The sequence below is a fragment of the Eretmochelys imbricata genome, chromosome 22, assembly GCF_965152235.1.
Source record: "Eretmochelys imbricata isolate rEreImb1 chromosome 22, rEreImb1.hap1, whole genome shotgun sequence".
NCBI lineage: Eukaryota > Metazoa > Chordata > Testudines > Cheloniidae > Eretmochelys > Eretmochelys imbricata.
In genome coordinates, this window is record NC_135593.1 from 20,768,411 (window position 1) to 20,792,399 (window position 23,989).

The following is a 23,989-nucleotide window of genomic DNA, read 5'->3' on the forward strand; positions in this document are numbered from 1 at the left end:
AGGGGGCGCCCGCGCACGCCGGAAAACTACAGCTCCCAGCAGCGGCTCGGCGGACGGCGCCTGCCCGGCGTCCCACGTGACATGGTCTCCGGCCGCCGTCCGTCACGTGCGCAAGGAGAGGCGGTTCTCGGCGGCCCGGTCACCTGACCCCTGACCGGTCCAGCTCTGGTCGCCAAGATGGCTGCTTACCTGCAGTGGCGCCGCTTCGTGTTCTTTGACAGGGAGACGGTGAAGGAGCCGGCCGGGCCCGACGGGGGCGGAGCCGGCGGAGCGAAGCCCTTCGCCCTTCCGCCGGGCATCACCGTCTGCGACTCGGGCAGAGGCAGCCTGGTTTTTGGGGATATCCTTGCCCGGGGCTCCCTCAGGAGGACGCCGTCTGGCGACCTCCCCCACCTTGGAGGTTAGCGCGGGCAGTGAAGCAGGGATTCCCCCGCCCCCTTTTAATGCTAGCGGGTAGGAGAGAGGTTGGGCGCCTTTCCCCCTCTTTGGGCGCCAGTGCGGCGGGATGAGATTTAGGAGTGGCCAAGGCCTTTCCCCTTTGGGCGTCAGAGGGAAATGCACAGATTGTGCCACCTGCCGCTGCTGCCAACCGATGGGGAAGGCCAGTGAGATCGCGCCATCCAGGGTCCGCGGCTTCGTGACAAGGTTGCTCCCCGTGCCTGGCTGGTGGTGTAATGTTCAAATATTTGCATGTCTGCTTCACGTCACTAAATTGTCCCCCACTAATCTCAGCCCACGGGTCCAGGGCTGGATGAGCTGTGTGGTCTGAACTCCACTTACTCCTAGAGGAGAGGGCTTCTGAGTGGGGCTGAGACCCACTGATGGTGTGGAGTGGAAGAAACTTGCTCTCCCACCACCTGTGCGTTGCCTGTTTTGTGAAGAAATGAAATGGAAAGTGTGTGAGTGATGTATAATGAAGTCAAACTTCAGAATATTTCTCCTTTATAGAAAGAGAGTTTTGGGTAGTTAACTGGGGTATGGTAAGCACTCACTGAAACCGCAAGGCGTGGTTTTGCTGACATAATGTGTGTTTTTGGAATCGCTCAGGCTTTAGGAAGTGTAGTCCATTTTCTTTGTTGCATGATGCACGTGAAGACACGTGTGAATGTGTTCTGCGTGGCTGAGAATCACTGCTGGTAAGAACTAGAAAGTTTTGCCTAGTGTACTCTATTTCATCTATGTACTAGAAACAAGGTGACCACCCTCATCTTGAAATACACTATGGGTTCTATACAGGAAGGTTCTGAAAGCCTCCCGTGAGGCGCTTCTCATTGGGAGTCGTCAAAAGTGTTTAGTACCTCGCAGCATTGGGCCCTAAACTAAAGTAGGACGTCTGTTAGGTGTGCGCCGAGCTGTTGTTTTGTTTTTCATTTGCCCTTTGGCATATAGAAAACGTCTGCCTCCAGGTCACCTGCACGTTAAAATGTTCACTAAATGTTTTGTTGCCCTGCGATCGCTTCGGTGACTGAAACAATAGCTAGTATAAGTATATTTGGCCAGCTGTCAATAAATAAGGGTAGCTTAAGAAGGGTTTGGTTGTGATATGTGCGGTTTCATTTTGTTTTCTCTGAGTACCTTGACTATCCTCTACATATGGAAGGTCAGATCTGGTTCTTGCCACGCTCCCTTCAGCTGAGCAGTTTCCAGGCTTACAAGCTGAGGGTGACTCACCTGTACCAGCTGAAGCAGCACAGCATCTTGGCTTCTGTTGGTGAAGATGAAGAAGGCATTAACCCGCTGGTAAGTGAAATGACAAAGAGGACATGAGCCCATCTTGTGTGCTTTTCTGAGGAAGAACAATGTATTGGGATTAGTTTGGGAATGTCTTTGGTGTAAAAACAGTGTGTTAAATTCTAGCCCTATGGGCTTAAAAGGGACCAGGTTGTGGCCCCAATATACCTTAAGACCATATCTACTCACATTCTGTCTGTGTTGTTTGCAGGTTAAAGTCTGGAACTTAGAGAAACGAGATGGTGGGAATCCTCTTTGCACAAGGATTTTCCCAGCAATACCGGGTAACAAACCTACAGTTGTGTCCTGCATAACTGTCCATGAGACTCTTAACTTCATGGCTATCGGTAAGTGAAAAGCCAAAAGCCTCCTGAAGGTGCCGAACAAACTCTGAAGTTAATATGATAGAATGAAAATGGATTGGTCCTACAGAAGGCAGCGTAGAGCGTTCTGACATTTTCACGTCACATGCTTTTCATCCTAAAGAGAATGAACCTGACGCTAGTTGAGAATGCCAGTAATTACTTGCAAAAGTTTGGCAAATCTTGATTTTTACCATAATTTTTACCATAAAACAAGATTTAATGTTCTATTGAGGTTTAAAAGTTAGGTACATACTCTTTATCTATATTGCAAGAAAGGAAAGAACAAAAACAAAAAGGACACTCGGGTAATTTTGACCCCAAATTGAGATTTTGTTCAGGCGGAGGAGAATGGGTTTTGCAATATGGTAATACCAGGCTATAAAATATATAGGAAAGATAAAGAACGTAACACTGGTGGGGGAGTTGCATTGTATGTTAAAGAAACCGTAGTCGAATAAGGTGCCAATCTGAAATTAAACAAACTGTACCATAGACTCACTATGGATAGAAATTGCATGCTCGGCCGGATTTATACCTTCCGCGCCCTACGGCACAGCATCTTCAGCGCCGCCGCCCTCTCCTCACCCCCGCCTACAGCTGATGTTTGTGTTTTTTGTAATTTTAAATATGTATTTTTTTGTTATTGTATTGAATAAATGTGATTAAAACAATCACATAGGTAGCAGGTAGGTGCTACTTTACTGCACATGTTTCCTTCCTTGACTTTTGCTTCGCAAACGCGCTAGTGATAGCCTCACAGTCCATATCTTTTTAAAAGTTATCCTTCAGTAGTTAAAAGGGTCCAGGCTTCTGACCCTCGGGAGCACCAGGCTAAGGGTTTTAGACCCGGAGGGAGTGCTGGGGCTGAAACCCCGCAGTTCTTTTCCCGGCTTCAGCCCCAGAGGGCAGGGTGCTGGGGCTTGGGGCTTTAGCTACGAGGGGAGCGCTGGTTTCAGCCCCGGCGTGACCCTCCCCTGCTGAAACTGGGAGCGGGGCTGTACGAGCTCTGGCGCCCCTGCCCCCCAGGCAGAAGGCGGGAATGGAGCCTTGGGGCTGAAGCCCCAGCACTCCCCTGAGATCTAAAGTCCTGAGCCCTGGTGCTCCCAAGGGTCAGAAGCCCTGATACCCCCAGAGCCCTGACTCCCCCCTACCTGCAGTCCCAACCCCACTCGGTGTCTGAAGTCTGTACGGTCTTGTTCAGAGTTGTGGACGTTTCAGAGTTACGGACAACCTCCGTTCCCGAGGTGTCCGTGACGCTGAGGTTCTACTGTATCATTGGGTTGTCTATCATTTTTAAAATAAGCTTACGCTAACCACTTTTAACCACATATGTACAAACTTTTTAACTTTTAACCCACCTTTAACTTTTACATGACCCTAGAACGCCAGTGCCCCTAGGCACGCGCCTACTGTGCCTAATTGGAAATCCGGTCCCGGTTGCATGCTTTACTAAAAAAAGGTATAGCAGTAGGCATAGGTTACCAACCACCTGACCGGGATGGTGACAGCGATTCTGAAATGATAAGGTTGGCTGGAGAGAGGCTCCAGAAGCAGAAAGCGCAATTATAATGGGTGATTTCAGCTTGCCTTATGACGACTGGGTGAATGTCACGTTGTGGCGTGACGCAGAGATAAAATTTTGAGACGGCATGAGTGACTGCTTCTTGGAGCAGCTAGTTCTGGAACCCACAAGGGGGAGATGAGCACGATTTGTTGGGGGAAGAATCAGCACGGCTTTTTGTAAAGGAAAGTCGCGCCTCACCAACTTATTTGGATTCTTTGAGGGTGTCAACAATCACTTGGACAAAGGTGATCCAGTGGATATAGCGTACTAGGACTTTCAGGAAGCCTTTGACGAGGTCCATCACCAAAGGCTCTTATGCAGGCTAAATAGTCATGGGATAAGAGAGAAGGTCTTCTCGTGGATCAGTAACTTGTCCAGAGACTTGTTCTAAAAATGTGACACTTGACCAACTGGTTTCCTTCCATTTTACAATGTTGACTTTTATAGTGCTAATTATGTACATGAGGCGCACTGTGTGCTTTAAAACAACTGTTACACAAAACTGGTTCCAGCGAGTTAGGCATCTGTTGTAGCAAAGCAAAACAAAAAAGAGCAATAGGAGAAAATAAACCATAAAGAAAGCGTCCGTGTAAGAAACGGACTTTCTCAAACAAGAGAGCTTTGCCCTGGGCCAGGAGATGGCCGTGAAGAAGTCCTGGTAGACCCTACTCAGGAAGGGAGTTTGATACATGTGTCCGTGAAGTGAGAAGACCGTGGGACCGCCCCGGTACGCATATCTGTCTGGGAAACAACAAGGAGGATCCAGCTGACTGCAGCTGCCTTGGACTTAATACTAGTAAATGTTTGGAAAGTGCCATAGACATAAACAGTTTAGTCCTTTTCCTTCAACAGGCTTTGCAGATGGAAGCGTTGTGCTTACAAAAGGGGACATCACACGAGACCGACACAGTAAGACCCAGATCTTACATGAAGGCAATTACCCAGTCACTGGCCTTGCCTTCCGCCAGTCTGGGAAAATCACCCACCTTTTTGTTGTCACCACGGAGAACATCCAGGTAAGATATTGGCTTGACAAAGCTGTAATGGAGGTCAGACTCTGGCCCACTGATTGTAACGGCTCCTGGTTATTTATCACCAATCTGCCATTCGATGTAATCTCTAAAAAATCATATTTCCTTCACAGTCCTATATGCTGTCGGTGAAAGATTATCCTCGTCTGGAGCTGGACACGCATGGTTGCGGTTTACGCTGCTCCACGCTCAGCGACCCCTCCCAGGACCTCCAGTTCATTGTGGCAGGAAACGAATGTGTGTATCTGTACCAGCCAGATGAGCGTGGCCCCTGCTTTGCCTTTGAGGGACAGAAGTTGATCGTTCACTGGTATCGGGGATACCTCGTCATCGTTTCCAAGGACCGGAAGAGCTCTCCAAAGTAAGACTCCGGGAAGCAGATGAGACCATTTTACATGTATTCACTGTGCAGTTTTTGTTCTTTGCAGCTCTCCTGGCGCTTTGTTGTGCAAGGCTGTTGTGACACAGATCCCCATTGCTCTCAGCTGGCAGAGGGCTCGCTGGTCTGTAACAGCAACTCCTAACAAGCCTGCCGCTTTCATAGTATTCATTCAGAAAGAGTACCAGTTGCGGGTTTTAAATGGTTATGATTATCCTCGTAAATGTAGGTACGGCTGCTGTGTAAGGAGTTATGTGTATATCCACTGGAAATGTGTTCTGATAGTTTGTATCAAGGTGTTAATCCCCAGCAGCGGTGAAGAACTGATTTCCTGCCAGAACAAAGAGATCTATCTGTCCGTCTGTTGACACGTATTGTCTCATTCGCCATCCCCAGTCTGAGCTAAATGCAGAGGAAGAATTGTGAGATTTAACAGGAAGAGCAGAACAGCAAGGGGCTCAGAACCTTTTCCAGGGATGCACTTCAGCGATTTACTAGACTATATCTGGGGACAAGGAAACCATCCTGAATTCCTCTGCCTAGGAGGTAATCGGGTGGTGCGATTACATTCATGAAAATAGGGTCTCAATCAGGTTTGGCTGAAAACCCTGCAAAAAGGCTTTGGGTAAGATAATCTTATTTGGACAGAAGGTCAGACAGTTCAGGTTAGTGTCTAGGAATGGTGTTACAATTTTGTTTGATAGGTAACCCTTCTGTTTCCATTATCCTTACTCACTATCTCATAAATCTTGATCTTTGATGATAAACTTATGATTGTTTTCACTCTAAGTGGAACTCAGTGCTGTAGTATTGTACGGGATGCTGCTCCTGAGCAGAATCATTCAAGATGATGTGTACGCTGTTGCCTTAGGGACAGCAAACCTCTTATTACTGTGAGTGTTCAGTGATTAAGGAGCTGAACGCTACAGGGGAAGGCTTCAAAGGGATTTCGGAACTGGAGTGCACCTGTCGTTAACCTGCAAGCCAAAGTAAGGGGTGACATAGCCCAGAGGAGATGGTTTGGGGGCTAACAGGCTGGAAGTGTCAGGGAGCTGACACCCAGTTAAGCAGCAGCAAGTCTCTCTCTAGCTGGAGGCTGAGTGGGTAACAAGGCACCCCGAGAATCCTGGGCACCCCGAGAATCGTCCCAGGTGTTGACTGACATTACTGTGGCATGTGATTAGTATTAGAGCTCTGGCAAAAGCTGCTATGGATTGATCTGAATCTACAGAATCCAGTCATTGCTCCTGGGATAGCAGTATGCACCACCCTCCAGAGCGAGTGGGATCTGTCACCACCCTTTTATAACTCAGATATGATTTCTCCCATCTTGTATGTGGACTAACAACGTACGACATACTCACATGGTTGTTCAGGGGTTTGTATCCCGGCTCTAAGTGTGTTAAGGAGACGCTATTGAGAATGTGACTCAGAAATCCAAGAGCATGTGTGTTTAAACTCTTGCTCTTTCTTCTGGTATCCAGATCAGAGTTTGCTGGGAGCGACCCGCAGAACTCCGACAAGCAAATCTTGAATGTCTACGACCTATGTAACAAGTTCATCGCGTACAGCTCGGTCTTCGATGACGTGGTGGATGTCTTAGCAGAGTGGGGGTCTCTCTATGTGCTGACTAGAGATGGGAAGATCCATGCGCTTCAGGAGAGGGATACGCAGACCAAACTTGAGGCAAGCCACCTTCTTAATCTGTGTTTTATGGCTTCAGAATTGTAAAAGCTCCACAAATGAGAGGTTGAGAAGACAGCACTTTGGACAAGTGAGTTATATGTCGGCAGTGTCGTTGTTGCCTTGTTGCTCCCAGAATATTGGCGAGAGAAGGTGGGTGAGGGACCAGTAGAAGATGCGACTTCACTGACCTTGTCTGTAAGTGAGTTATATATCAGATGAGCTAACAGCTTCTCTGCACAGCCAAGTCATTGTGGACAACTTAGTCTCTTATGCAAACCTGTATAGGGCTTTCGACAGCATTGAGTGGAAGGAACACCTAGCCTTGCGTGCACTTATGACATTTACCTGATGAGGAGCGTAGCAAGTGAAATATGTCACTGTCTAGAGCAGAGGGTCAAACACCTTGTTCCCTGTGATGGATTTATTTTCAGATGTGGCAGAATCTAAGATTTTTATTTAAAAAAAAAAAAAAAATCTAGTCCTTGTGGCTGTGAAGGAAACTTCTTCAAATGTGAATCAACAAGAATGCCTCAGTTCATAATCTTCCTGAATCTGCAGACAGTCTGAGACACAGTAGCTTTGAGAGGTGTGAACTCTCCCATTAATCTCAATGGAGTATTCATTTTTAAGCCTTATAATGGACACTTGAATGTAAGCATTAATTATGTAATTGATGACCAGTTGGTGAGTGGTATGGGGAAGGAGATGAGAACGAAACCTAAGGAGGTGGGAATTGCTGCTAAGAAGAAAATGCAGAGGGAAGAGAGGAGGAAATATCTGAAGACCGAGTTGAGGGACGGAAACAGAGAAAGGAGGATAAGGCGGGAAGAGAAACAAAGGGCAGAAATAACGGTGTACCTGAAGAGGAGCAGATTTTCCTGTTGCGTAGGCTGAATGTGACAATAAGGGACTGAACAAATAATTACTGACAGTTCTGTTATTAAAAGCCAGATTCTACTACTGATCTCTGTGGTAACCTGCCATTGATCTCAGTAGAAGGTCTGTGCATCGAGGAGAGCGTGTTGTCCTGAACATGTTCTTTGGCCTGTGGACTGTAATTGAAAATTAAATTTGGGCCTTGCCACAGAATGAATTTGACATCTCCTTCCAGAGATTTAACTTTTCTGGTTTGTGAGTCTTGGGGAGACGCCCGTATGTGGTGTAGGGAAAGGAGGCACAGGGACAGAGAGGGTTAAACGTAAGAGTGACCATACTGGGTGAGACCAGTGGTCCATCAGGTGCATTATCCTGTCTTCTGACGGTGGTTGATGCGTCAGAAGGACTGACAGAATAGGGCAATTACTGAGTGATTCATCCCCTGTCCACTCCCAACTTCTGGTTTAGGGACACCCAGACCATGGGGTTGCAGGTATCCCTGACCAATGGCCATTGATGGACCTATCCTCCATGAATTTATCTGATTCCTGTTTGAACCCAACAATAGCTTTGGCTCTCAGAACGTCCCCTTGCAATGAGTTCCACAGGTTGACTATGTGTTGTGTGAAGAAATACTTCCTTATGTTTGTCTTAAACCTGCTGCCTATTAAAGGGCACATACTTGTGACCTTATGTGTGGGAGCCTCAAGGAGTCAGGACAGGAGTTGGGAGGTGGATACGTGTTAGTCAATATGTTGCTTCTCTGCAGTACGCATAATCTGATTTTACTGATTAAGTCCCCTACATTCTCAGATCTCTGCACTGGAGTTTCTTCTCTCTCATTCCCCATAAAGAGTTCATTCTCCTTATGCACCCCACCTTCAAGGCTCTGCCCCTGTCTTCTACCTCTGCTGCCTTCATCTATGTTCTATAGTAGTGAGAAGCCCAAGTCGCTCTGGTCTGAGGTGGAAATTATAAGTTTGTGGGGTGTCTTGGTTTCCTTTGGGATTAAAGGCAGGGAAATTGCCTGACCTCTGCGTTAAGAAGGCGAGAGAAGCTCTTGCCCTCATACTGCCATCTTCTCTTCACATTTCATAGATGCTGTTCAAAAAGAATCTGTTTGAAATGGCTATTAACCTGGCCAAGAGTCACCACTTGGATAGCGATGGCTTATCAGAGATTTTCAGGCAATATGGAGATCATCTATACAACAAAGGGAACCATGATGGAGCCATTCAGCAGTATATACGGTAGGAAGGGCCGTGAAAAGCCAGGGGAATATAATGAAAGTATACAGGGCTGCTGAGGCCTTGCATTTAGCTAGACCCTGGGTAAAAGACACAAGTCAAACCTAATGTAACGAGTTGTAGTGGTAATAAAGGGTCTGTCAATCAGCCTTACAGGGTTCTAAATTAACAGCATCACCTTGGGAAAGGAACCTGAGCATCACTGTGTACAGCTCAATGAAGAACTCTGCTTTTTTACCACAGCTATATATTGAGCGACAAGGTGTTCGGATACATAAGGAACAGGATCGAGACTAAACAAAAAAATATTATAGTGTCATTATATAAACAGTGGCTTGCCTTCATTTTGAATTCTGTGGGCAGTACTGGTTATCCCGTCTCAAAAAGGATATTACAGAATTAGGGGCACTTTATAAAAGAGTAACGGTAGTTGGGTTTGGAAAACCTCTCCTGTTAAGAAAGAAAAGATTGGGATTGTTACCTTAGAAAGGAGATAAACAGGAGGTGATGTCATATAGGTATATAAAATAATGAATGCCCCAGAGAAAGTAGATCAGGAACTTCTATTCTCTCTGTCTCGTAACACGCGAAACAAAAGTATGTTTGGTGAGATTGAAAGGTGACAGGTTCAAAACTTGATAAAAGGAAATACTTTTTCAGATAGTGCACATTTAGACTGTGGAATGTATTGTTACAGAATGTCATTGCGGTCAAGAATTTAGCAATATTCAAAGAGGGATTGGACACTTATTATGGATAACATGAATATCCAGAGATATAATATGTTGTTTGCAGTGTTGTGGTAGCCACATTGGTCCCAGGATATTAGAGAGCCAAGGTGGATGAGAACATAAGAATGACCCTACTGGGTCAGACCAAAGGTCCATCTAGCCCAGTACCCTATCTTCCGACGGTGGCCACTGCCAGGTGCCCCAAAGGGCATGAACAGAACAGGTAATCATCAAGTGATCCATCCCCTGTCGCTCATTCCCAGCTTCTGACAAACAGAGGCTCGGGATGCCATTCCTGCCCATACTGGCTAATTGCTATTGATGGACCTATCCTCCATGAATTATTCGTGAGGTAATATCTTTTATTAGACCTAGTTCTGTTGGTAAAAGAGACAAGCTTTCCAGCTACACAGAGCTCTTTTTCAGGTCTATGTAGCCCGAAAGTTTGTCCTTTTTCACCAATGGAAGTTGGTCCAATAAAAGTTATTACTTTGTCTCTTAGGTCATGTCTGCACTACAAAGTTGTCAACTATTTAAGTAGACATCGAGCCTCTGATTTAAGCAAGTTGATCTGGTGTGTCCACACCATGCTCATTGTGTCGGTGGAGTGCGTCCTCACTAGCAGCGCTTGCATCGGCACACTGAGCACTGCGCTGTGGGTAGCTATATCACAGTGCCTGTAGCCAAATGGTATTTTGGGTAGGGCTTGCAATGCCTCATGGGACCAAAATATTGGCATGGGTGGTTATGGGAACATGGTGTTAGCCTCCCATGATGCACGTACCTCCCTCCCTGAAATCAATGGCAAACAAACAAGCCTTTTTCACACCTTTTTTGTGAAAGCCTGGGTTAGCTACACAGACACTATATCACGATAAGCATGGACGCCGCTCAGCTGCACTCTCTTGTTGTGAGCATTACAATCACCTCGCACCTCATCCAGCAGTATTTACACAGGACTTGCTGCATGGAACAATGTGATGTCACGCAAGCAGCCCTGCTGGAAGCCAAAGAACAAAGCAATTCACGGTTGCTGGTGACAGTCATGCATCAGCTGAACACGGTTGAGCGCCGTTTCTGGTTCTGGGAAACAAGCAGTGACTGGTGGGACCGGATCGTTATTCAGCTGTGTGAATGCATAAGGCCACTTTCCAGAAACTGTGTGCAGAGATTTCCTCAGCCCTGAAACACAGCAATACTAAAACGAGAGCTGCTCTGACAATGGAGAAGTGAGTGGCTATCGCTCTGTGGAAGCTTGCAATGCCAGACTGCAACCAGTTAGTGGGATGTCAGTTTGGAGTGGATAAATCTACCATGCGATCTATCGTGATCCAAGTTTGCAGGGCCATTAACAGGCTTCTGCTAAGAAGGGTAGTGACTCTGTGCAACGTGCAGGACATAGTGGATGGTTTTGCCAGGATGCGGTTCCCTATCTGCGGTGGGGTGATAGATGGCACGCATATTCCTATCTTGGCACCAGACCACCTTGCCAAAGTGTACATAAACTGAAAGGGATACTTTAGTGGTGTTGCAAGAACTGGTGGATCACGGGCTGTTTCACCGACATCAACATGGGATGGTCAAGAAAGGTGCATGGTGCGCATATTTAGAAACACAGGTCTGTTCAGAAAGCTGCAAGCAGGGACTTTCTTTCCAGACTGCAAAATAACCATTGATGAGGTTGACATGCCAATCATGATCTTGGGAGACCCAGCCTATGCCTTGCTCCCCTGGCTCACGAAGCAATATACCGGCCGCCTGGACAGCAGTAAGTGCCGATTCAACCATAGGCTGAGCAAGTACAGAATGATGGTGGAATGTGCCTTTGGATGTTTAAAAGGTCGCTGGCACTGTTTGCTTACTAGGTTAGACCTCAGTGAAAGCAGTATCCCCATTGTTATCGCTGCCCGCTGCGTGCTCCATAATATCTGTGAAATAAAGGGAGAAAAGTTTCCGCCGGGGTGGGGGGTTGAGGCAGATCGCTTAGCAGTCAATATTGAGCAGCCAGATACCAGGGCAATAAGAGCCCACTGAAGGGCTCTGCGTCTCCGTGAGACCTTAAAACCCAATTTCAGTAATGAGCCAGAGTAATGTGACGCTTATCTGTGTTGTTCCTTACCAAACTATTCCCTCCGTTGCATTTTCTCCCCTGTAAACTTCACCTCCACCAGCCACCATGTGTGGAATGAATAAAGACCCTTTTTTCCTCAATCCATTTTGTTTTATTATGCACACAAACACAGAGAAAAGCAAAGAAAAGTAAGATAACCTTGGGCAAAAGGGCTGATAATAGTGTGAGAGGAGAAACAAGGAAAGTTTGTTTACAGATGCACTGCAATAACAATCAAAGGTCTGGGAATGGGTGCCTTCTGTTCCTTGTATCGCCTCCTGGTGCTGAGTGGAAGGGATATAGACTCCTTCCCGCCCCTCCCCCACACATCGTAGGACATTTTGGGGAGGAGGCGATGATGGCAGGCAGTGCTACTGAGAGAGTCTAGCATCCAGCAGCCTTTCTTGAAGCTCAACTAGATGCCTCAACATGTCTGATTGCTCCTTCATAATCTGCAACATCTCATCGTGCGTGGCACGCTCTTGTTCCCTGCAAGCTCTCCTGTCCTCCCTGTCCATGGCCGCGCAGTGGAGTTGAAAGCGCTCTCCAGAGCGGTCACAGCAGAGCACTGTGGGACACCTCCTGGAGGCCAATTCATTTGAATTACACAACGCAGTGTCTACACTAGCCACCGTTGATCCGTGGATGTCGAATCAAGTGCTACGCCTCTCGCGGAGGTGGAGTAAAGAAGTTGACTTTACAAGCGACGTAGGTCAGTGGAAGGGACTCGGTAGTGTAGAGAAATACATTAATAGATTAACACGTCAACCTAAGTTTGTAGTGTAGACCAGGCCTTAGTGATACAATAGTTAATGCAGACAAAAATTGCTTCAAGTAGCCAATCTAATTTTTTGGGATGAGGTCTTCACGGGGGGACTGATTATTCCAAATCTGCCTACTGTGGGTTTCTTGCACCTTCGTCTGAAGTACTTGGTGCTATCCATTACCATAGGCAGGATATTGGACTAGATGAATCACAGATCTGATCCATCTGGTAATTCGTATGTAACACCTGGGGGATGTTTAAAAAAAATAAAACTACATTCAGTGAAATATTTTTTTTTAAAAAAAATCTTATACATTTCTTTTTATACCAGGGTTTATACAACTTTAACAAAACCTGCATTTTTGGGCCTAAAGTAACTTGATAAGTGGCCTTTTAAAGTTTCATAAAGAGGAGTATGGGTAAGAGGCAGGAGTTCTTGCTTAGAACTATGTGTCTTATTTAGAACCAATATTTCTGTCTCTGGGATTCTTGGGGTTTATGTAGTGTTGACATAAATTTTACTATCGAGTTGTGATCACAACAGTGAAATAGCAGGATAATAGTGGCTAAGATGTTGAAGTGGGGAAAAGAGCTCTGACTGTGGGGCTCAGGAAACCTTGTTTTTAAACCCTTTTTGAGGTGGTCTTAACTCAGTTGTGTGTCAAAACCACACCTTCCCCTTAAAATAGGATGTTAAGTCATCATGTGTTTTCACCCCAACCTTAATCCAAGCCTCTGGGGCAGAGTATTAAGTTTGCTTCACTACATGTGAGGATGGATGGTATCCTGGTCTGACCAGTCATTATTTCTGAAACATAGCTGGATCCCTAGTGGGTGGGTTCCTATTGGTGTCCAGAGCTTTATTGCTGTGCTGTCAATTCCTTTATCTCTGGCTTATTGGAAGTAGCAATCTCATGTCACTTTTCTCCCAAGAACCATTGGGAAGCTAGAGCCATCTTATGTGATCCGGAAGTTCTTAGATGCTCAGCGTATACACAACCTGACTGCGTACTTGCAGACACTCCACCTGCAGTCCCTTGCCAACGCAGACCACACCACCCTGCTGCTAAACTGCTACACCAAACTCAAAGACAGCTCCAAACTGGAGGAGTTCATCAAGGTAATGGGGGAAGGTAAAAGTAGTTATGCAAAACCATCAGGTTAGTACAGTGATTAGAAAAAGGGTAATAGCAAAATGGTTGACTGATTCCAGTAGTAGCTTTGCCCACATAAGGACTGCTGGATTACTCCTCAGCATCCTCATGCACTTGTGCACATATCTCTAAGCTTCCAGCACCACTGCAGCATTCATTTGACTTGCCATCTTAAGCTTTGAGCGTGGAAGATTGTTTGTGTTCCTAGTGTGATTCAATCTTAGAAATCTAACTAGAACAATGGTCATCTGCACATGCAATGCTTGTCTCGCATGAGAGTAATTTAACGGTCACTCTTTGGGTCCTCATGCATGGAAGCTGATCTGTATCTGCCAACAGCCTAGAGGATTCTTGCTGATAGGCCAGATGTCTGCAAATCCATATCAGGTCTATCTCTCTCCCTCTCCCCCCAGTAATGCCCCATCATTTCCTCCTTGTAGACCAGTGAGAGTGAGGTCCACTTTGATGTGGAGACAGCAATCAAGGTGCTCCGTCAAGCAGGTTACTTTTCCCATGCTGTGTACCTGGCAGAGAAGCATGCACACCATGAATGGTTCCTCAAAATCCAGCTGGAGGACATCAAGGTGAGAAGATACCTTTAAACATTTCTGTTTGATCCCTATATGGTAGGAAAGCCTCTCTTTGTTAGGAATGCTCCTCCATGCAGCGTGGGAGTCTAAGCTGCTCATGGGACAATTGTGCTAGCAGTACAAACAACTGCTAGCATTGTGCAATAGTCAGTCTTGCCTCTGAAGCATATAAGTAATTGCACAGGGCTTAAATGTCCTCTTGCTTCAGGTGCTGCTACTGCAATAGCTGTTTTGTCCTGGATCAGTGCCAGTTGTCCATCTGGCTGCCACCATTTCAGCCCATAGATGGCCGCATTTCAGTGGCGGACAAAGTTATCATTTGGGATACCCTTTTATTTATTTATGTAAATAAAATACTGCATTGTTTCTCTGCATGTTGGCTACTGTGCAGAGAGGGCTTTGGCTTTTGTATCTGAAGTACAGAGGGTGGTACCATGTGCCAGCTTTCACCAGCTCTTCCTTGCAGAATTACCAGGAGGCCTTGCAGTACATTGGCAAGCTGCCATTTGACCAGGCAGAAAGTAACATGAAGCGGTATGGCAAAATCCTGATGCACCATGTCCCCAGTGAGACCACAGAATTGCTGAAGATCCTATGCACAGACTACCGGCCCACAGGAGACCGTGAAGGCTCTGGGATGCTGGAGGGGAAAAAAGTAAGATCTGTGTAACTGAACCAGTGTGCCCTTGAGTGAGGAGATGTAGCTAATGTGATGATTTCATAGCTGACACAATACGACGAGAGAGTGTTGGAGTTAAGGGACGTTTCCCATGGAGATGTGGGGTCACGGATGCCATAAGAAACCTTGTGCTTTGTTCCATTGCTATTGAAGACTTAACAGTCCAGGGTGAGCACCCTCTGGTATTAGGCAGGTCTGAGGACTCATGCATTGTATTGGGAAAATACTGACACCTTTGGACCATGGGTGAGGTGGCATCTTTACTACCTCTACCTGTATAATTGTTTCTTGAGTGAACAAGAAGCTGGAGACCTCGGGTCTGATCCCAGAGTGATCTCTCCTCTCTGGGTAAACAGCAGCAATGGTGAAGTGACCTGCACAATCAGTGGCAGAGCTGCGACTAGAACACAGGAGCAGTAGCTCCCAAGGCTCTGCTTTAAGCACTAGGCAACTCTCTTCACTAGTTCCTCTCCCTCTGTTCCCAAACCTCTGCACTGGAACATATGAGCAGAGCCCAGCCTCCCATCACCACCATAAGGGAAGTTGGTGATGTGTTGGCAGAGGCTTTGGAGCAAGGGAATTGAATTGCTTGGGCCTGTAGGTCCCATCAGCACCCTCTAGTTCCCCACTAGTGCATCCTAGACAATGGGACACAAGGGTCCATGTGGCTTCTGTTTCCTAGAAACGTTGGGGAGGGTCCACCAACTTCCCCCCCTTAGAGATGGCTCACAAGGCCTCTGCTTCTCTGAAAGAATTGGGGACAGTTGGCAGCAGGGCAAGGGAGCACTCTCCTTCAGAGTCCTTGGTCCCTTTCATGTCCTCTGACATCAACAGCATTGTGAACTGAACTTTGAAAGTGCAAGAAAGTGGTGTGGGGGTTGGGTGCTGATTGGGGTGGAAAGGAAAGTGAGACAACAGGCACTGAATAAGCAAAAATAGTGGCTCTAAGCATAACCAGACGGGCTAATAATAAAGTGGAACCACTTCTGAGTGGTAGGAAGGATGGGAGAAGGGCCCATTGGGTCTGTAATAGAGGAAGATATTGTAGGGAATGGGGAGGGGCTGAGTTGGGGAGAAAGTTGATTTAAAAAAAAAACGCTACAACTAAGATTTGTGATTTTGATGCCCTGTTTATGTTTGTCTGTCCATCACTGTTTGCCTTGGCTGTTTAGGTTGTAAGGTCTTTGGGGCAGAGACTGCATCATCTTATGTATTTGTACACTGCTGTGCACAATGGTGCCCTGACCCTCATTGGGATCCATGGGTATATCTGTAATAAAATATTTAATAGCAATAGACAACTGGGAAGTTCTGAAAAATCATTGTTCTTCACTGAGCTGTTCTAATTCCACCAAGATCACGTGAAAGGAAGTTTCCCTGGATCTGGAAGGTAGAAGTTTGAATTTCCAGTGTTTAGATCTGCTGGTTGTTGAGAGAGATTCATCTTAGACTAGGTGGGGAGTGTACTCCCAGGGTGACGCCTGGAAGCTGTTGGAACCACCATTCCCCCAAACCGTTCAGCTGGGTTGGCTTCCCACACTGCTTTTGCTGAGAACACCCCGCCAGCCCCCTCTGAGCCCTGTTATCACCCAATACCACAGCAGGTGGCGCCACATACCTAACTGAGTGCTTTACCTAAGCCACTCATGGACCCACAATGGAGGCACCAGCCAATTGCCCAGCCTTGCACCCCTACTGGAGTATAAACCCAGAAGTATACTGTCTTGCACTTCACAGGGATCTGTACATGCAAGCTCATTAAATTAGTCTGCTTCCCCCTCAATGTGGGGAAGATATGCACCAAGCCTTTGTTAACTGAACTGAGATTTTCCCAAACGCTTCACTCAAAAACATACTGGTTAAGATAAAACAAAACAAGTTTATTAACTACAGAAAGATTTTAAGTGATAAATGATAAACAGATCAAGGCAGATTACCTAGCAAATGAACAAAAATGCAATCTAAGCCTAATATGCTAGATAGGATTTGAATCAAAGAGTGTCTCACGCAGTTAGATAGTACAAGCAGTTCACCAAGTTTCCATACACAGGCTAGAAATCCCATTAGCCTGGGACCAGCACTTCCCCCAGTTCAGTCTTTGTTCCTCAGGTGTTCCCTTGTGTGGGGAGTGAGGTCCCGTGGTGATGTCACTTCCCCCTGGTATAGCTTTTTCCGTGTGGCTGGAACCCCTTTGTTCCAAGCTAAGTTCCCAGCCCAATTTGTGGAAAAATTAAAGTACCAAAATGGAGTTCAGTATCATGTGATCTGATCACAAGCCCTTGCATTCTCCTGATGAGTCATAGCAGCCATTATCCATAGGCTGGCTGAAGAGTCCGCAGGTGAGGACAAGCCTTTTCCATGGCTATTGTCCTTGTTGATGGGCCATTAGCACTGCCTAGCTTCTTCATTGTTGTACCTGAAAGACTAGCAGTGGGTGCTTCCAGCCTCACATCATACTTTAGTAACTCCCACATAGCAAGATTTCATAACTTCACATATGGTGATAGCACATACAGTCCAACAAGTTATTAATTTTTAGCAGATCAAGACTTTTAAAATACCTCACAATGCATAGTTTGTACAAATCATATAATAATTTCATCACCATGGGGAAATATGGGGTGCTTTGGGATGCTGAGTGCCATAGAGAGACATGCACTTGGTATTGGACAGTGTGTCTGACTTTCTTTCTGGCTTGTGTTAAAGGCTAATTCTGAGGAGTTCATTCCAGTCTTTGCAAACAACTCCCGGGAGCTCAAAGCTTTTCTGGAGCACATGACAGAGGTGCAGTCTGACTCTCCCCAAGGCGTCTATGACACACTGCTGGAACTTCGACTCCAGAACTGGGCACATGAACAGGATCTGCAGGTTTGAGCTCCTTTCACCCTGTAGCTAGAGAAGGGGCTTCGGTGGGCCCACCATTTCTATTTGCATCATTTTTCAACCTCTAAGCTCTGTTCATATGTGGTGTTAATACAGGATGACCCAACCATGCTGTGCTGGACAGACGAATGGACAAACCAGCACAGTCCATCTATTAAATTTCTATTAGGTTTGGCTGGACTCTGTCCCTAGGGGTCTCATTGATTGTGGGTGCTGGAGAATTATGACCCTTTGGGAAAGTGCCTTGTCTCACTCGCCTGCACCCTTTCTGTTCTGAAAGCTGGCTCCCAGCAATCCTCTTGATCGCTGAGTATTTCTTTGCTAATCAAGGCCAAGGAGAATTCCTCCTGTTCTTTTAATAGGGAAAGGAGAAGAGCAGAGGGAACTCCCCCCCCAGCCCCCAGGAGAGCTGCAGTGTAGGTGTCTGATCCTTGGGGTGGAATTTGCCAAGCTCCTGGAGCTAAACACTCTGTTTGGTTTTGTCTCCTTTGCAGATCAAAGAGAAGCTGCACAGCGAAGCCATCACCCTGCTGAAGAGTGGAAGGTTCAGAACAGTTTTCCATAAGGCTTTGGTCCTGTGTCAGATGCACAACTTCAAGGATGGTGTCCTCTACCTTTATGAACAGGGCAAACTGTGAGTGCTGCTTCCCTTCCAGGGACCGAGCCTTATTGGTTCAGGCACTGGACCACAACCCTTTATGTACTACTAGAGGAAGGGAAGGGTGAAGATCCTCTGATGGTCTCAATGCAGGGACCTAGGTCAGTTGCCAAGCTGAAAAACTAACCTGTGTCTCTGCTGCTGTTTTTGCAGAGGGGTGGTGTAATGTAATGTAGGAGGGCCTGGCTGACCTGGGTCTTTGCAGTAGTGCAGGGGAATTATGTGGCCAGGTGACAGGCTGGGGTCCCTGCAGGAGTGAGTAGGGGAGAGGTGGGCTGACCAACTGACCTGTTCTCACCCTAGCTCCCCTTTTTTCAGTTTTCAACAGATCATGCATTATCACATGCAGAATGAGCAGTACAGGAAGGTGATTGAGGTGTGCGAGTTGTATGGAGACCGAGAGACCTGTCTCTGGGAACAGGCCCTCAGCTATTTTGCCCGGAAAGAAGAGGACTGCAAGGAATACATCACAGCAGTACTGAAGCATATTGAAAACAAGAACCTCATGCCTCCACTGCTCGGTAATGACAAGACCTATAGCAAGGAAATAGGGCTAGAATGAGCTCTCTCTGGACAGAGAGTTTGGAGGAATGCAATAGTCAATGCAGCTTGAGATGTAGCTAGTCCACTAGCAGTCTGCACTGTAAGGAGGGCACATACCAGTGATCCCTGATTGAGCGGGGGGGCTTACTAATTCTAATCAAGCCTCACAACCTGCCTGTGGCTAAGCAGTATCCCCATTCAGTCTCTGTGCCTTGGTTTTCCCCTTTGGTTAAGTGTCTTGCTCAAGACAGACAGTGAACTGGTGACAAAACTGGAATAGAATCCAGGTCTCTTGACTCCCAGTGCCCGGCTCTGACCACCTAAACACCTCCCTGTCCTCTTTCTGGAATCCCCTAAGCACATTGGTTGCTAGAACCCCCAGTTTCCCTGTCTAATACCTTCTAAAGTTTAGAGTTTTATTCAAGAGTTTTGTAATTCAGTAAAACCCTGACCCCTTAGGCCTTTGGATGGCATTTCAGAAAAGAGCAGTCCAGATAAGACCAGCATAGCTGTTCCAGCTCTTGGTTTGTTTCTGTATTAATGTGCTGGTTATTCTCAGTTGTGCAGACTCTGGCTCATAACTCCACGGCCACGCTGTCTGTGATTAAAGATTATCTTGTCAACAAGCTGCAGAAGCAAAGCCGCCAGATTGAGCAGGATGAGCAGAGGATTCAGAAATATCGTGAAGAGACCACAAGGATCCGCCAGGAGATTGAAGAGCTCAAAACCAGGTGCAGGAGACACTGTCTCTCTCTCCCTATCTATATAAAAATCTAGTTTGAGCATACTATAGTGTCCATCCCCAAGATCTCCTCCTGTTCTGTTGCTGGTGGTTGAGTGTGCTTGATATAGTTTTGGAGACCTAGAGGGAAAATCCTGTATTCAGCAGCTGCTCAGGTGCACTGACTCTGGGGTGTCTTACGTTGGGTAGTCCTCTTTTTTCATTTTCTTTCTGTCTCCCCCCCTCCCCACACCCAAATTGTCTCAGTCCCAAGATCTTCCAGAAGACAAAGTGCAGCATCTGTACAAGTGCCCTGGAGCTGCCTTCAGTCCACTTCCTGTGTGGTCATTCCTTTCACCAGCACTGCTTTGAGAGCTACTCAGAGAGCGATTCAGAATGTCCCACCTGCATGCCAGAGAACCGAAAGGTCACAGATATGATCCGAGCCCAAGAGCAGAAGAGAGATCTGCATGATCAGTTTCAGCATCAGGTAGGGGTATCACCATCACTGCCCTTTCCCCTTATACCTGCTGGGTTTAAACCTCTGCTGTGCAGGGGCAGCAGGTTTGTAGAAATTTTGTTGGTGCCCAGAACACCCAGAGCCCCCCACCTGCCTAAGGCTCTGAGACGGAGTTTGGGTTGGGGAAGGAGGTCTGGGGTGCAGGCCCTGGGCTGGGGCAGGGGATTAGGGTACAGGCTGGAGGCTCTGGGAGGGAGTTTGGGTGCAGAAGGGGTGAGAGGTTGGGCTCTGGGAGGGAGTTTGGGTGGGGGAGGGGGTCTGGGGTGCAGGCTATGGGATGGAGTTTGGGGATGGGAGAGGGTGCAGGCTCTGGAACAGAGTTTGGGTGTAGGCTCTGGGCTGGGGCAAGGGGTGGGGATGTAGGAGGGGGTGAGGGATGCAGCCTCTGGGCTGGAGTTTGGGTGCAGGCTCTGGGCTGGGGGTGGGGGTGGGGGTGCAGGCTCTGGGAGGGAGTTTGGGGGCAGGTGTGGAAAAGGGGGGGGGGTGCAGGCTCTGGGAGGAGGTGGGAGGGTGCGGCGCTTATCTGGGGCTCCTAGGCAGGGAGGGCTGGGGGACCTTCACGTGCTGCTACCCCCAGGCACTGCCCCCGCCGCTTCCTGTAGGCTGCAGGGGTGCTTGGGACGGGAGCAGCACGCGTAGACACAGACACAGACACAGACCCACCCCACCATGGGGCTGCAGGGAGGGGCTGGCAGCCACGTGGAGCGAGCAGGCAGGAAGCCACTCAGCTCCGCTGTGCTGCCATTGGTGGGTGCGGGCCCCAGGCCATTTTAAATGGCCCAGGTGGGAGCGCCTGGGGGTGGAAGGCAGGGCTGAGGGAGAGACCTGGCCTCAAACATTGCTGGAGCTGGGCTCAGGGCCAGGAATATTTCTGGTGCCCAGGCACCACGGGCCCATAGAACTTGCTGCCCATGCTGCTGTGGACAGTATGCCTTAATGTATACAGGAGTTCAGGCTCCTGTGCTGTTTGAGAGACTTGTTGAGAACAGGAAGGGATGAGCTACTTTGCAAACATGTCCTTCTTGAACCTGATTTCTGGAGCATTGATAGCTGAATGACTTACATCTGAGGTGCCTTCCATACCAAAGGATTCTTTTGTGCTTTACAAATGGAGGTAGCTAGAGGTAATTTCCCTTCAGCTGTCACTGAAAGGCATCCACCTGTAGGGTGGAACATGACAGCTGCGCAATAGCATACAATAACACTGCACAACAGTTTGACCTGAAACTATAGTGAAATTGAAGGAGGTAGAAAGTAGTTTGTCAAGTTGGAATTTGCACCAAGTTGGCCGAGGCAGGTTTAAGACTGTAAAGGTAGTCTCTCTCTTTTCAGACCTTTTCTAAGCAAGGATTTAAAAGTGTTATGTTAGAATTTGTAGCTAATGTATTCCAACAAACACATTTGAAAAATCTAATGTAGATAAGGCAGTGTGTACTTTAACATATGTTAAGTTGGTGGTGTTAAAAAGCCTAGGGTTCAACTTGATTTGACGGCACATGATTTAAATGGAGATGAACTGAATATTTGGGTGAACATGTGGATAATTAGGAAGGCTGAATATCCTAACTACAGAAAACCTTTCTTGAGGTGTGTGTTAGTACAAGAACTTCCACCAAGGGTCACAATGCTCCTTTGCTTGTGCAACACAAATGCTCCAAAATCAAGTGACCAAATATGGTTGAGATTGCTGCAGATGGCACATGAGTGCTTTTGGATCAGGACCGAACCCTCTCTTAATGAAGCTTCTTTTTGTCTTTGACAGCTCAAGTGCTCTAATGATGGCTTCTCTGTTGTTGCTGATTACTTTGGTCGTGGGGTTTTCAACAAGCTCACTCTCATTACGGATCTGCCCCCAGGCAAATCAGCCACAACTATTGATGCTGGCCTGCAGAGGGAGCTCCTCATACACACAAAACGCAGCACCTAGAGCCATGCCTTCCCTGGGACGTCTCCCTTGTGGATCTTGTACTATACTTATCTTGAAGACTCTGTAAATTAGTTGCTTCTTGATTTTTCAGCCTCTCCAATGAACCGGGATGGAACTTGACTGGAGAGGATCTAAAAAGAGGGCGTGAGCTAAGTGGCTGTAAATCTCGTGTTGTTGGAATATGTATGATGCAAAGAACTGTGTACTTTCTGGGAGGGTTTGAGTCCAGGTCAGGGTGCATAGCACCCTTCTGACAGCCTCACAGTGCCTTAAGCCCTGGGCACACCAACCTGTCTGCAATGCTACAGGGCAATCTCTGGTGTCACATTTGCCCAGCACAAAGCCTTTTGCAGCAGGTTTCCGCTGGGCAGTAACTGATTGTCCTGTAGGTTGGGTCAGCCAGCGTTGCAGCTAATTACACTATACTAGCTTGACAGAACTGAAGGCTGTGAAAATAACTGGGTTTCTTGCCCAATGATCGAGTGTTATGTAGTGTGCTTGTGTTGGGTTTTTTGTTGGTTTGTTTTTTAATTTAGTTGCTTGTAGACCAGAGATGAAGTCTGGTTATCACTGATGGAAAATCAGAGTTTGGGGCCAGATGGTCTTTTAGGGGTGTAATTGCTTCATTTGGTTGCTCTGAGATTATTTTATGTAATGAAGAATGGCCTAAGAGGCATGTAGATAGAAATTCAACTCAAATGTGAGTAAAAATTTCTCGTTTCAGCTGCTCAACCCATGTTTCACCTGTATTAAAAGTGACCTCACACAAATTCAGTTGTGCTGTAACTGTCTTTCCATTTAAAGGTTTGAATTGCTTACTATAAGAAATTTCTTATCTACATACTTTGAATTTATGCATGTTTTGTAGCTCAGAAATGTGAACATGGGCTTTTTTTAATGTGAACTGACTGTGATGATTTAGGGATATAATCTGCCCTGGAGCTACAAGTTATGTATCTGAAAAGAGAAGAAAATACACTTCTTCATAACAAGTTAAATGTAGGGTTTTCTCTTATAGAAATGCAAAAAATGTTTTACACACTGCACATTAATCTTATCTACATATAAAATAACTTCCAGTCCCTCATTCTGCCCCAAAAGCAAATCCTGGTCCCACTAGCTGCACATAAGCAATAGTCAGAAAATCGTCTCTATTTCTGTAGTACTGTGTTGCTGAGCTATGGATTGTGTATTGATTATATTGATCACTTAAGAATTCCCAGTTATCACGCTGAGGTTTGACATGTTCTTGTCCCAAGATCAGGCCCAGTATTATTAAAATTACTGTTGAGTTGGGAACCTCGATGCATGCTGTTGTAAAACTCACACTTTAGGAACCTTACTGTATTTGTAATAGTTTTATTAATACATTTAGCAAAGTCACATACGCTCTAACCCTACAAGATAGAGATAATGCAGAACGTACATCTGAACAGCCCTATACTCGCCATCCCTTACAGAATAACCTAAAACGTTAACAAATAAACTGGTTAGTTTCTGAGGTGCCACAAGTACTCCTTTTCTTTTTGCTAAAATGTTAGTTATCTTCCTCATCACCAGTGGCCATCATCTGACACCTCCCAAGGCTACAGCTCTCCTCCAGAACACAGGCAGGGATACAATATGTTATTCTGACAACACTACGCCTAATGCATATTTAGTAGCATAGGCGCCGACTCCGTGGGTGCTCTGGGGCTGGAGCACACATGGGGGAAAAAATGGTGGGTGCTGAGCACCCGTCGGCAGCCCCCCTATTAGCTCACTCCTAGCACCTCTCGCCCACTGGCAGAACCCATGGATCAGCAACCCCCCCATCCCTCCCTGTGCA

At 46.8% G+C, this 23,989-nt stretch overlaps 1 protein-coding gene across 1 annotated transcript; it reads left to right on the top strand.

Annotated features, from left to right (window-relative positions):
- The first annotated feature begins 110 nt into the window (after positions 1–110).
- Positions 111–23,159, top strand: VPS11 (VPS11 core subunit of CORVET and HOPS complexes). The gene is made up of 16 exons (XM_077840030.1): positions 111–340; positions 1,592–1,740; positions 1,943–2,078; positions 4,513–4,676; positions 4,805–5,052; positions 6,555–6,756; positions 8,731–8,882; positions 13,420–13,606; positions 14,081–14,224; positions 14,697–14,885; positions 17,616–17,777; positions 18,287–18,426; positions 18,769–18,971; positions 19,553–19,724; positions 19,982–20,204; positions 21,997–23,159. Exons 1-16 carry the CDS (start codon positions 178–180, stop codon positions 22,159–22,161), a joined length of 2,799 nt encoding a protein of 932 aa, XP_077696156.1. The 5' UTR covers positions 111–177; the 3' UTR covers positions 22,162–23,159.
- Positions 23,160–23,989: the final 830 nt, after the last annotated feature.

Coding starts and splice junctions, on each gene's coding strand:
- VPS11 (XM_077840030.1), top strand. CDS start 178: ATGGCTGCTTACCTGCAGTGGCGCCGCTTCGTGTTCTTTGACAGGGAG. Junction 6,757..8,730: donor ATACGCAGACCAAACTTGAG/GCAAGCCACCTT, acceptor CACATTTCATAG/ATGCTGTTCAAAAAGAATCT. Junction 20,205..21,996: donor ATGATCAGTTTCAGCATCAG/GTAGGGGTATCA, acceptor TGTCTTTGACAG/CTCAAGTGCTCTAATGATGG.